The sequence below is a fragment of the Notechis scutatus genome, chromosome 16 (genome assembly GCF_049901735.1).
Source record: "Notechis scutatus isolate UNSWTSFEM ecotype Mainland chromosome 16, rNotScu1.2, whole genome shotgun sequence".
Classification (NCBI taxonomy): Eukaryota; Metazoa; Chordata; class Lepidosauria; order Squamata; family Elapidae; genus Notechis; species Notechis scutatus.
Window position 1 is genome coordinate 1,249,332 of NC_142024.1, and position 13,114 is coordinate 1,262,445.

At 42.4% G+C, this 13,114-nt stretch overlaps 2 protein-coding genes across 2 annotated transcripts in view; one reads left to right on the forward strand and one right to left on the reverse strand.

The window, feature by feature from the left end:
* Positions 1–12,476, forward strand: LOC113427395 (platelet glycoprotein 4-like). The gene is made up of 13 exons (XM_087944638.1): positions 1–120; positions 2,683–2,843; positions 3,722–3,866; positions 4,471–4,653; positions 4,993–5,084; positions 5,393–5,439; positions 5,925–5,994; positions 6,209–6,396; positions 7,900–8,018; positions 8,973–9,046; positions 9,845–9,899; positions 11,058–11,222; positions 12,360–12,476. The coding sequence occupies exons 1-12, from the start codon at positions 1–3 to the stop codon at positions 11,220–11,222; spliced, it is 1,419 nt and encodes a 472-aa protein (XP_087800764.1). The 3' UTR covers positions 12,360–12,476.
* The window catches only part of ATP10D (ATPase phospholipid transporting 10D (putative)), a 22,595-nt gene continuing 21,917 nt past the window's right edge, over positions 12,437–13,114 (reverse strand). Inside the window, exon 23 of the mRNA XM_087944637.1 lies at positions 12,437–12,617. Coding sequence (XP_087800763.1) covers positions 12,494–12,617 — 124 coding nt within the window. The 3' untranslated portion in view covers positions 12,437–12,493. The remainder of the gene's footprint in view (positions 12,618–13,114) is intronic.

The following is a 13,114-nucleotide window of genomic DNA, read 5'->3' on the forward strand; positions in this document are numbered from 1 at the left end:
ATGGGTTGCAATCCAAATTGTGCCTTGCTCACAGTGGCAACCATTGGGGCAGTGCTGGCCGTCCTAGGAGGAATTCTCATCCCGGTTGGAAATCACTTCATTGACAAGACAGTAAAAAAGGTAAGGGACATCCCTAATTCCTGTGCTTCTCTGTGTTTTCCTCACTTCCTCCTCAACATTGGCAGGACGTAGGCTGATGCTAGCAGAAATAACCTGCCACAATGGCATCTGAACTTCTTTTTTTTATCTATAATTTCATCCCACTGTTGAGTTGTTCGGACAAAGAAACCTTCAATCTAGGCAGAACAATTTCTATAAATCAATCAGGCAGAAGAGAGCTGGAAGGGACCTTGGAGGTCTTCTAGTCCAGCCCCCTGCCCAAGCAGGAGACCCTAGGCCATTTCAGACAAGTGACTATCCAATCTCTTCTTAAAACCCTCCAGTGATGGAGCAACCACAATTTCTAGTGGCAAGCAGTTCCACGGGTTAATTGTTCTCACTGTCAGGAAATTCCTCCTTAATTCCAGGTTGCTTCTCTCCTTGGTTAGTTTCCATCCATTGTTTCTTGTCCTGCCCTCTGCTGCTTTGAAGAATAATTTGACCCCCTCTTTTTGGGGGCAGCCCCTCAAATACTGGAAGGCTGCTAATCGTGTCCCTCCTAGTCCTTATTTTCTCTAGACTGGCCAAACCCAATTCCTGCAACCGGTCTTCCCATGTTTTAGTTCCCAGGCCTTTAATCCTCTTAGTTGCTCATCTCTGCACTTTTTCCAAAGTCCCAGCCTTTTTTGTGTGTAATTTGTGGTGAGCAAAACTGGATGCAGCGATATTCCAGGTGTGGCTTTGTAAAGCGGTACTAATACTTCACGTGATTTGGATTCTGTGCCTCTGTTTACCCAACCAAAGGATCGAATTAGCATATATTTTTTTTGGCTTCTGCCGCACACGGCTGGCTCAAGTTTAAAGGATCGCCTACGAAGGACTCTTTAAGATCCCTTTCACCATTGCTGCTTTGGGGCCAGGTTACGCCTAATTTGGCTTTGCCCCTTTGGTTTTCCCTGGCTAGGCACCAAAACTTCATTGTTTGAGTCTGTCCAGATCTTTTTGGATCTTGAGGACTTTCTCTTGCGCCAGCTGTTTGGAACTCTGTTCTTGTTTTAGTTTGGACTTCAAGTTTCAACTGGTGAGTTTCATAAACCACGGCCTGCGTACAGGGTCCAAGCCCCTAGCATCAGATTATAACTGAAGACGATTTCAGGCCCTGTAAATCATGAATTCCAACCGTTTGGGATCAGGGAGAGAATGGTGTGAGTAGCTACACAAAGAGCTCCTTTAAATACTTCAAAAGGCACAATTCTTACATGCAGAGTTTCTCAACTCTTCTCCAAAAATGCCAAAATATAGCTTGTGATCCAGCATGAACGCAAAATGGACAGAGCACAAAATTGATATCCCCTCAAAAAAGGGGGTGAACTTACTTCTCCACATACACACCTACACACACACACACACACACACACACAGAGGCAGGGGTGGGATTCAAATTTCTTAACAACCGGTTCTGTGGACGTGGCCTAATTTGTGGGTGTGGCTTGGTGGTCATGTGACTGGCTGGGCATGCCTTGTATGTAAATATTATATTTATATCAATATTGAATTTTTTTTATAAAAAAGAGCAACTTTTACCCAAAATCAGGCAAATAAGGCAGGCAGATAGAGTTGCTCACAGAATCACAGATTCACTCAGAGATCTATCTTTCTGCCATCGGCTACCTGAGTCTGCACTGAATAATAGAAGCTTCAGTCCTAAGGAAAGTTGGGCTCCGCTTAAAAGCAGAGGGGAAGATCTAAAGATTAGCTAGAAAGCGAGAAATCCGACCATTTCCTACTTTCTACCTAATCTAAATCTCCCGGCACAGCAGAACAGCTGATGGTCGGTGAAAAAAAATAGCAACTTAGCAGGCAAGTTTGCCAGGTCAGGAGCGAGTGGGCGGGGAGGGTTCCCGCGGGCCATGCGGGCAGCGCAGCCTTGTGTTCCTGCACAGACTGGATTACTTGCTTTGGGGGAGTGCTCTGGGGGTGACATTTCTCTGCGGACCACCAAAATTTTCTCATGGACCACCAGTTGGCAACCACCGGACTAGAAAACCTCCAAGGTCCCTTTCAGCTCCGTTATTCTATTCTGTTATTTTCTTATATAGAATAGAATACCTTTATCGTCATTGAATTCTACAAATACAATGAAATTTGAAAGCTACTCCAGCACAGTGCCCAAACACTACATCACAATCACACTACATAGTATATAATAATAATAATAATAATAATAATAATAATAATAATAATAATAATAATAATAATAATAATAATAATAATAAACAACTTAGTCTAAAACCTATCTAAAACATATAGTTAGTTTAAAATGCCACTATATACATAAGCATTATTTGATTCAAGACAATTATTGCCTTGGAAAAGAATATCTAAACACCATTCAAAAAATGCCACTTAACCTCATATTTTAGCCTACATATTCATTATCAAAAACAAAAAGAAGTTTGATATTACCCTAATGTTTTCCAGAAACATTATCTCTTTGAGCAATCTCTGAAATATTTTGTATCCTGACTTACTTAGGAGTGGCAGGAAATCATATTAAAGTGTCGTTCTTATTCCCCTCTGCAGGAAGTTGTCATTGAAAATGGTACCATCGCCTACGAGAACTGGGTTCTTCCGGGAAGTCCCGTATACCGGGAGATTTGGGTTTTCGATGTACAGAACCCAGAGGACGTAATGCAGAACGGTTCTGCGCCGATTCTTAAGCAGAAAGGCCCGTACACTTACCGGTAGGTCCAGACCTGAGGATGGAGCTGTCTCTGGAAGATGCATTTCCTGGCATTGGGCACAATGAGCCGGTGGAACGGCTGGCCACCAGATGTCGTGGGCGCTCCATCCCTGGAGGTTTTTAAGAAGAAATTGGACAACCACTTGTTTGAGATGGTAGAAAATACGGAGCAGGGCCATTCCAGAGAACTGTCTGTCCAGTCTCTGCTTATAAAACCTCCAGTGTTGGAGCACTCACAACTTCTGAAGCCCAGCGCTTTGACCGATTGGTAGACCAGGGGTGATAGAATAATAGAGTTGAAAGGGACCTTGGAGATCTTCTAGTCCAACCGCCTGCTCAAGCAGGAGACCCTAGACCATTCCAATCAATCGATCGATCGATCAATCAATCAATCAGAATAGAGCTGGAAGGGACCTGGGAGGTCTTCTAGTCCAGCCCCCTGCTCAAGCATTATACCATTCCAGACAAATGGCTGTCCAATCTTTTCTTTAAGACCTCCAGGAATGGAGAATCCACAACTTCTAGTGGGAAGCAGTTCCACTGGTTAATTGTCCTCACTGTTAGGAAGTTTCTCCTTAGTTCTAGGTTGCTTCTCTCCTTGACTAGTTTCCATCCGTATCTTCTTGTCCTGAAGGACAAGCCAGATATCCCACTGATTAATTGATCAGGGATTATAGAATAACAGAGTCGGAAGGGACCTTGGAGGTCTTCTAGTCCAGCCCCCTGGTCCAGCAGGAGACCTATTGCGATTCCAGACAAATTGCTGTCAAGCCTCTTCTTAAATCTCCAGTGATGGAGCATTCACCACTTCTGGTGGCAAGTTGTTCCGCGGAATAAAGGGCTCAGCATTTAACACGCGGATTCTCTTTTCCTTCAAAGGATGCGCTATATTCCCAAGGGAAACATCACGGATCACAAAGACGGCACCCTGTCTTACCTCCAGCCAAATATTTTCATGTTTCAACCTGATATGTCAGTTGGGCCGGAAAATGACACTTTCACCACCGTCAACCTTGCTGTTGTGGTAAGCAAGCCCCCTTAAGGTGTCTAACATCTGAATATTAAACTGTAATAATAAATCAGTCAAATATTGGGTTCGGGTATTCTCAGGGCTCTGGAATAACGTAATAATAATTAGTGTTGTAGCACCCACAATTTCTGGTGGCAAGGAGTTCCACGGGTTAATTGTTCTCATCGTTAGGAAGTTTCTCCTTAATTCCAGGTTGCTTCTCTCCTTGATGAGTTTCCATACATGGTTTCTTGTCCTGCCTTCAATGCTTTGGAGAATAGCTTGACTCCCTCTTCTTTGGGGCAGACCCTGAGATATTGGAAGGCTGCTATCATGTCACCCCTAATCCATTTTTTCCGCTTGACTAGCCAATCCCTAATTCTGCAGCCGTTCTTCCTATGTTCTAATCTCCATTTTAGTTGCTCTTCTTTGCACTCCCCCCCCCCCCAAAAGCCTCAACGTTGTTTTTGTAACAAGGTGACCAAAACTGGATGTGGCCTTATTAAGGATTTGAACACAGAATTTGAATACATATAAAACTTAATTCAAGCCTGTTTGTATTGATTTGCATCCCAGTGCACAAAATTGAAGTTATAAGAATATTGGTATTTTGCTGCAGGCTGCCCCGGCTTTGTATAAAAACAGATTTATGCAATACTTGATGAATATCTGGATGAGATCAGCAAAATCAAGATTCCTCCAAACTAGAACTGTGAAAGAAATACTTTGGGGCTATGAAGATCCTTTCTTGAAAAAAATCCCTATTATAAAAATGGACAAAGTTGTTGGAATATTCTATCCTGTAAGTATATCTCAGACGGGAAAATTAATTTCTGGGGATGTGATTTTAAGGAAAGAGATAAGAAACACCTCTGTAAAGTTCAGAAAGTCCAGAATATTAAAAATAAAATAGCCGTTGGCTTGTATTAGCATGGCTTATGAAAAATCAACAAGTTTTTATTCTAGATAAGAAGCATTGCTGATATCATTCTATTCCACTGGATGTTAGGAATAAAAGTCATAGCAAAAATGGGGTTTTGATAGGGGTCTAACTTCCTTTTTTTTGTTGGTTTGTTTCCTTTCATTGGATGATAGATCTCAAAAAATTAATTTTCTGTTCTCTCTCTTTCTCTCATTCAAGAGCAATAAAACCTTTGGTGGCCCTTACAAGATTTATAGTGGGAAAGATGATATAAACAAGAAAGGAATAATCATCACTTATAATAATAGCAGGTATAATATTTGGGGAAATGTACCTATATATATATATTTTGTCTTCATAATTGACAACATTTAATTTAGCATTCTGTCCTGTTCCTTGAACTCTTGCAACATCCCCTTGCTTAGATTTCCTGGCGCAGGTGCAGAATATTCTAAGCATAGAAGGATGGGTTGGTTATCATTTTGTACAGGCTTGGCTTACGACCAAAATGGAGCCCAGAATGTATGTTGCTAAACAAGACATTTGTTAAGCAAGTTTTGCCCCCCTGTTTTATGACTTTTCTTACATGTTATTTTACTTTCTTTCTTTTTTTTCAAAGGAACCTCAAATACTGGACAAGTTATTGTAACATGGTGAACGGCACAGGTAAGTATGTCAGTGGAACAGCACTGCATTTCTGTGCAGAACACACCCCCCATATAAACTTTGGCATGCGTTAAAAATAGTCCAGTGGCAAAACTGCTAAAGATTCCCGCATCAATGCATCAAATGAATGAATGAACAAATGAATGAATGAATGAATGAATGAATGAGAGAGAGAGAGAGAGAGATGGATGGATGGATGGATGGATGGAAGGAAGGAGGGAAGGAAGGAAGGAAGGAAGGAAGGAAGGAAGGAAGGAAGGAAGGAAGGAAGGAAGGAAGGAAGGAAGGAAGGAAGGAAGGAAGGAATCTGGAAGTTTTTAAGAAGAGATTGGACCACCGTTTGTTTGAAATGGCCTAGGGTTTTCTGCCTGAGGAAGGGGTTGGACTAGAAGACCTCCAAGATCCCTTCGGACTCTGTCATTCTGTTTTTTTGAAACAAGTTGCAAGGCTCCAAACTCACAAGATGCTCTCATTGTAACTCACAGATGGGACTGCGTTCCACCCTTTTGTCAAAAAGAGTGAAGAGCTGTATTTATTTTCTTCGGATGTTTGCAGGTAAAGGATCCTGAACCAATAGTGGGGGAGGCATTCCTTTGCTTCAGACACTGCAACAGTGAATTTCTGTGGCTAAGTAAGGGACATTGTGAAGGCTCCAACCCTGGAGGTTCTTAAGAAGAGACTGCCTGAGCAGGGGGTTGGACTAGAAGACCTCCCAGGCCCCTTCCAACTCTGTTATTCTATTAACGTGCATTGTTCTCGCATCTCGCAGGTCCACCTACGTATTATTCGATAGGGATGTGACGATGAAAGAGATCCCGCTGTATCGCTTCAGTGCCTCTGCTTCGGCTTTAGCTTCATCCCTCACCAATCCTGACAATATCTGTTTCTGCACCGAAAGGGTGGTAAGCAGGAACTGTACCACCGATGGAGTCCTGGATATCAGCTCCTGCAAACAAGGTAGCCCCAAATTATGACGAAAAGCACGGACTATGGAGGAAGAAAGCCAGGGGTGGGATTCAAATGTCTTCACAACCGGTCCTGTGGGCGTGGCCCAATTTGTGAGTGTGGGTTGGTGGTCATGTGACTGGGTGGGCCTGGCTTATAGGTAAATATTGTAAATATTTATGTAAATATTGGATTTTTTTTATTTTTAAAAAAAGAGAGCAACTTTTACCCAAAATCAGGCAAAAGCAGACAGGCAGATTGAGTTGCTCACAGAATCACAGATTCATTCAGAGATCTATCTTTCTGCAATCTACTACCTGAGTCTACACTGAAATATAGAAGCTTCAGTCCTAAGGAAGGTTCAGCTCTGCTTTTAGATTAGTTAGAAAGCCAGAAATCTAACCATTTCCTGCTTTCGAGCTAATCTAAATCTCCTGGCACAGCAGAACAGCTGATGCTCGAGGGGGGAAGGAAAAATAGCAACTTAGCAGGCAACTTTGCCAGGTAAGGAGTGAGTGGGAGGGGCGGGAGGGGCAGGTGCGTAGCACCTTGAAAATCCTCTTCTGTCCTGCTTTTTCAACCTCAGCTGAAAAAGCAGGAAATAAAGGACAGCCAAGAGCCCCGGCAGGTGGACAAACCGGTTCTGGTGTCAGCTGCTCTTCGGAACTACCGGTTCTGTAGAACCGGGCCGAACCGGTAGCATTCCCACCCCTGAAGAAAGCTTCTTTGGACCCAGGGCAGAACCTGTGGGATTGTAATCCCGAGAAGTCGTGGGGGCGCCGGGGTGAGAATGCAATACAGGCGGTCCTCGTCTTATGACCGAAATGTTCCATCGCTAAGCGCAGACGGCTGTTACAACCTTTCTTGTCCCCCTGGCTAAGTGAATCCCTGTGGTGGTTCCATTAGCGACAGCGACGTTCAGAGAAACCAGCTTCCCCTGTCGCAGGGCGCCAAAGGGGGTCGCGACACACACACACACACACAAAAAAAACACCGGGGAACTCTGCGGCCATCGTAAATAGGAATCATTTGCCAAGTGTTTTGATCCCGTGACCGTGGGGAACACTGCAAAAGTCGTTAGCTGGGAAAAGCGGGGCTTAAGCCTGATATGGTCTCCTGTTTGGGCGGTCCTTTCCGACTCCGTTAATCATCATTTTGGTTTAACGACCTTGTAATCCCTTGCGGGGTGGAGTCTCTGGCAACTGAATGGAGCTAGCAGAATGTTGAATGGCTGGATGCCTTTCCTGTCGCCAATGAGGAGTTTTGTTCAGCAGTTACATTCTCAGTGTGCCGAGAAAGGGGAAAATATCTGCTCCGGTGCGAGTCCTAAAGTTCAGAAGACAACTGGTTCCCCGGACCGACCCAGATTGGGTCTTGTGACATTATCGTGGGACGACGTTATGTTCACCTTGTTTGGTGACCTCTGCAGTTTTCCAGTCAGCTTCTGGGACAAGAGTGGCTGTTGACGATCTGGTCAAATGCAAATTGCGCTCCTTTTCTCTTTTATTTCCACAGGGAAACCAGTCTACGTCTCCTTGCCCCATTTCCTGTATGGAAGCCAGATGATTTTTCAATTTGTGAAGGGGATGGAGCCAAACGTGGAAGAACATACCACCTTTCTGGAGGTGGAACCGGTAAGCGACTGCAAATTTTATGTGGTGGGGCTTAGTTTTGGGGGGAGGAAAATAAGACGAGAAAAAATTCTGCCTCTGCCTCCCAGCATCCATCGGTATTCGTCTGGCTAGTGTCCTGTCGGTTTGTGAGAGAGCGTTGAGGGCTGTTTGGAAAGTGAAACAGTATTTGCCGTGCGAGCAAGAAGGAGACAGCAAGGAGCCTGGGCGTGGCTTAGCTCAACTGTTCTGTACTAAAGCTGGTTGCTGCTGTGAAACTGAAACTGAAACTGAAACTGAAACTCCTCTGCTTGTGTTTTGCATTTGGCACAGATTTCTTTTCAGGCGGAGAAGGGGAGTAGAACTCCTTAGCATCAAAGTGTAATAATAATAATAATAATAATAATAATAATAATAATAATGGAAATACTCTAAATCAGGGGTGTCCAACCTTGGCAACTTTAAGACTTGTGGACTTCAACTCCCAGAATTCCTCAGCCAGCTTTGCTGGCTGAGGAATTCTGGGAGTTGAAGTCCACAAGTCTTAAAGTTGCCAAGGTTGGACACCCCTGCTCTAAATGCTCTGAGGGTCATTTCGAAAAATCCTTCCTTAGTGAGCCCCTAGAAGCCAAGAGGAACAGACCTGCTGAATTTCAAGTTTGTGGGCTTTGCGGTTCTTTTTGTGTACAATAAGTGGTTAGTGAACAGTATACGGAGTCAATTTGATTATATGGCCATTTTAAACCTCTAGTTTCTATTATCCAACCATTAATTAAAACAAATCCCAACTTCGAAAATATTCTGTGTCTTTTTCCCCCCCTTCTATCTTCAATGTTAATCTGTCCATTTCTGCACAGCCTAATATTTTTGTCATTATTTCTTCTTCTGTGGGTGTTTCAATGCTGCTAATCCTCGATTATTCCGGCCAGTTTGCAAAATTCAAAGTACCGTGTTCGGTTTTTTTGTTTTTTTTTTCAGATCACAGGATTAACCTTGGCCTTTTCCAAAAGGTTGCAGGTGAATTTATTGGTGCAAAACAATCCAGAAATCACGTAAGTCTCAGCTGTGGGGAAAGGTTGGCCAATGATTGGAAGTGGCTTATGGGCAATAAGCATCTCCGGAAGGGGTGGAAATCTGCAAGATGACAGGCTGGTTGAAAGAAAAGAAGGACCAGGGGGGACTCAATAGCCGGGTTCCAGTATTTGAGGGGCTGCCCCAAAGAAGAGGAGGGGGGTCCACTTATTCTCCAAAGCCCCAGAAGGCAAGAGAAGAAGCAACGGGTGGAAACTCATCCAGGAGAGAAGCAAGCTGGAATTAAGGAGGAATTTCCTGACAGTTAGAACAATTAACCAGTGGAACTGCTTGCCACCAGAAGTGGTGGGTGCTTCATCCCTGGAGGCTTTTAAGGAAAGACTGGACGGTCACTTCTCTGGAATGGTCTAGGGTCTCCTCTTGAGCAAGGGGTGGGACTAGAAGACCTCCAGGGTCTCTTCCAGCTCTATTCTGATGGATTGGTTGGTTGGTTGTTTGATTGCCATCCACTTTACAGATAAGGCTTCATCCACGGAAAATAGAATGGAACTTAAAACCGACCCCAAAAATATGGTAGCAATTTTTTGCCTTCTCCCAAGACAGCTAACCAAAACGGAGCCGTTCTAATGTTCTTTCTTTCTTTCTTTCTTTCTTTCTTTCTTTCTTTCTTTCTTTCTTTCTTTCTTTCTTTCTTTCTTTCTTTCTTTCTTTCTTTCTTTCTTTCTTTCTTTCTTTCTTTCTTTCTTCTTTCTTTCTTTCTTTCTTTCTCTCTCTCTCTCTCTCTCTTTTCCTTTCTTTCTTATTTTCATTTTCTGCAGAGCGCTAAAAAACATCAAACATTATTTTTACTTTCCTGTTTTGTGGCTGAATGAGGTTAGTAGGTTTCTTTCCTTCCTTCCTTCCTTTTGAGTTTGACTTTTCGAACCCTGAGATGCCTGGGGATTGAACCAACTAAATAAAAAGAATTTGCAAAGAAGGTCTGGGAATGATTGCCAGGGAGGGATGAAGAGAAAAACAGTTGCAGCATTTGGGTTTATCTAGTCTAATGAAGAGAAGGACCGGCCCGTGGGGGGAGAGACAGGATAACAGCGTTCTAGTATTTGAGGGGCTGTCCCAAAGAAGAGGAGGGGGGTCAACTTATTATCCAAAGCACCAGAAGGCAAGAGAAGAAGCAACGGATGGAAACTCATCCAGGAGAGAAGCTAGCTGGAACAAAGGAGGAATTTCCTGACAGTTAGAACAATTAACCAGTGAAACAGCTTGTATATACAGCCTGGAGATTGTTGCTTGCAATAATCTTCTTCTCTGGGCACACCTTTTTATGCAAAATTGTGCAAATTGCAAATTGGGCATAGAGAAGAGCATTGCTGGGTATTCAGACTGTATTGTTCAGCTGGAACGATGTTGAAAAATACTAATTTTATTTCCTTCCTTCCTTCCTTCCTTCCTTCCTTCCTTCCTTCCTTCCTTCCTTCCTTTCTTTCTTTCTTTCTTTCTTTCTTTCTTTCTTTCTTTCTTTCTTTCTTTCTTTCTTTCTACCTTCCTTCCTTCCTTCTTTCTTTCTACCTTCCTTCCTTCTTCTTTCTTTTCTTTCTTCCTTCCTTCCTTCTTCTTTCTTTTCTTTCTTTTTCTTTCTTTCTTTCTTTCTTTCTTTCTTTCTTTCTTTCTTTCTTTCTTTCTTTCTTTCTACCTTCTTCCTTCCTTCCTTCTTTCTTCCTTCCTTCCTTCTTCCTTCCTTCCTTCCTTCCTTCCTTTCTTCCTTTCTTTCTTTCTACCTTCCTTCCTTCCTTCCTCCTTCCTTCCTTCTTTTCTTTCTTTCCTTTTTCTTCCTTCCTTCCTTACTCTTCCTTCCTTCCTTCCTTCCTTCTTTTTCCTTCCTTCCTTCCTTCCATTTCTTTCCTTCTTCCTTCCTTCCTTCCTTCCTTCCTTCCTTCCTTCCTTCCTTCCTTCCTTCCTTCCTTCCTTCCTTCCTTCCTTCCTTCCTTCCTTCCTTCCTTCCTTCCTTCCTTCCTTCCTTCCTTCCTTCTCCAGACGGCGACTATCAGTGACAAGAAAGCAGAATTTTTCCGATCGAAAGTGACCAACAAGATCAAGCTACTGAACCTCGTCCAACTGATGCTAATGATTGCCGGTTCGGTGATGTTCCTTGGATTCCTATTCGCTTTCTTCATGTGCAAAGGGAAGAACCCTAAATGAGTTAAGTCAGGTTTAGAACTTAAGATCTCTTAATTGATTCATTGGTTCAGAAGCCGTCTCGGTTCCACCAGGTTCTGGGTTCCATGGGACCCTGAAAATAGTGTGTAGCGAGAAACGAGGAAAAGAACAATAATTCCAGCTAATAGATAATATTCTGCATGAGCTTCACACCCAGCGCCTGGGGAACCAGCCAGATTTTCAAACTTCGAGAGTGATGCAGAACTTTGGAAAGATTGCAAGGCAGGTGCCATGTCACAAATGGCCACTTCTTAGCAGTTTTGTTGTTAAACAGGGTAATTTGCAAGTGCGACTCACTTAACGAATGCTTCACTTAGCAACAGGACCTCCTGTATTTTCCCATATAGCACTACCCTTTTCATAATCCCGAATTGGGACGTCCACTCTCCCTCGTGCTGTTCGCTGAATTTAGGGAACTCTAACTAGATAAGACTCCAGCCAGATGTTTTACAAGATACTCATTTCACTAATTTGTTGTCATTTGGGGGGGTTAACAGTATTTGTTGTTATATTATTGTTGTTACCCCTGGAGTTGGTTTGGAATCATGTAAGTCAAATAACATTGCAATCATCAGTTCCTGTTTATGAACAGAGAAAGGAGAGAGACACCTAAATAAATGGGTTGGACTAGAAGACCTCCAAGCTCCCTTCCAACTCTGTTATTCTATTCTATATTCTATTCTATTCTATTCTATTTTCTCTATTCTCTATTCTACGTTCTCTATTCTATTCTCTATTCTATGCTATTCTATATTTATTCTATTCTCTATTCATCTATTCTATTCTATTTTCTATTCTATTTTCTATATTCTATTCTATATTCTATTCTATTTTCTATATTATGTATTCTACATTCTCTATTCTATTTTCTATTCTATTCTATATTCTCTTCTCTTCTATATTGATTCTCTTCTATATTCTATTCTATTCTATTCTATTCTATTCTATATTCATCTATTCTATTCTATTCTATTTTCTATTCTATTTTCTATATTTTATTCTGTATTCTATATTCTATTCTATATTCTATCCTATCCTAAATAGATGCAGCATGCAGTATCTTTTTTCAAAAGCTAACCCTATCATCCTAAAATAACACCACCTTTTGTTATTTTTTAGGATAATCACAGAAATCACAGTGTATGAAAACGGCCAGAATGAGGGCCAGTCATATATCCATGAAAATCAACCATTATATGAGAAAGGTCAATTTTAATATGCATCATATATATGCCACTTGGGACACTTCATTTTTATCTAGACTTGCTGTGGGTTTGCTGCCTGCTCTTTCCTCGTGCGCAGCTTTGACCTTCACGGATCCTGGCTTGCAATAATGGACTTGGAAACATGGTGGTTTCGATGACCCGGAACAGGAACCTAAAAAGAAATCAGATATTCAAGCAAGCGGGGAAAGGATTGGGTTGAATTAGGCAGGGGGTCCTCAGGTTACAACCACAGTCGAGCCCGAAACTTATGTCGCTAAGCGAAAACGTTCGTTAAGCGAAAGTTTTGCCCTGCTTTACGGCTTTTCTTGCCGACGTAGTTAATTGGACCGTCGCGTTGGTTAAATTAGTAAGAGGGTTCCCTGTTGGATTTGACATGGATTCACTTACGTCAAGAAAAGTCGTAACTCACTTTAAAAAAAAAATTTCTCACTTCACCACATAAGTTTTGGGCTCAGTTGTGGTCGTCATAAATCGAGGACTGCCTGTACCTTGTGGAGAACCAGAGAGGATTTGGGATTGCTAGAGGAAGGATTATACAACAGGGTATTTCACACGCTCCATACTCAACTCAGAAGTAAATAAATGCAAGAATTTCCATTTATTTTCATTTTCCCCTTGCCAGAAGTTCCATTTTCCCCATGCCAAAAT

What these genes read in the sequence shown, in the direction of transcription:
- LOC113427395 (XM_087944638.1), top strand. Translation starts at nt 1, where the DNA reads ATGGGTTGCAATCCAAATTGTGCCTTGCTCACAGTGGCAACCATTGGG. An exon ending in ATCACTTATAATAATAGCAG is followed by an intron (nt 5,085 to 5,392) that starts GTATAATATTTG and finishes TTTTTTTCAAAG; the next exon opens with GAACCTCAAATACTGGACAA. An exon ending in CAAAACAATCCAGAAATCAC is followed by an intron (nt 9,047 to 9,844) that starts GTAAGTCTCAGC and finishes CATTTTCTGCAG; the next exon opens with AGCGCTAAAAAACATCAAAC.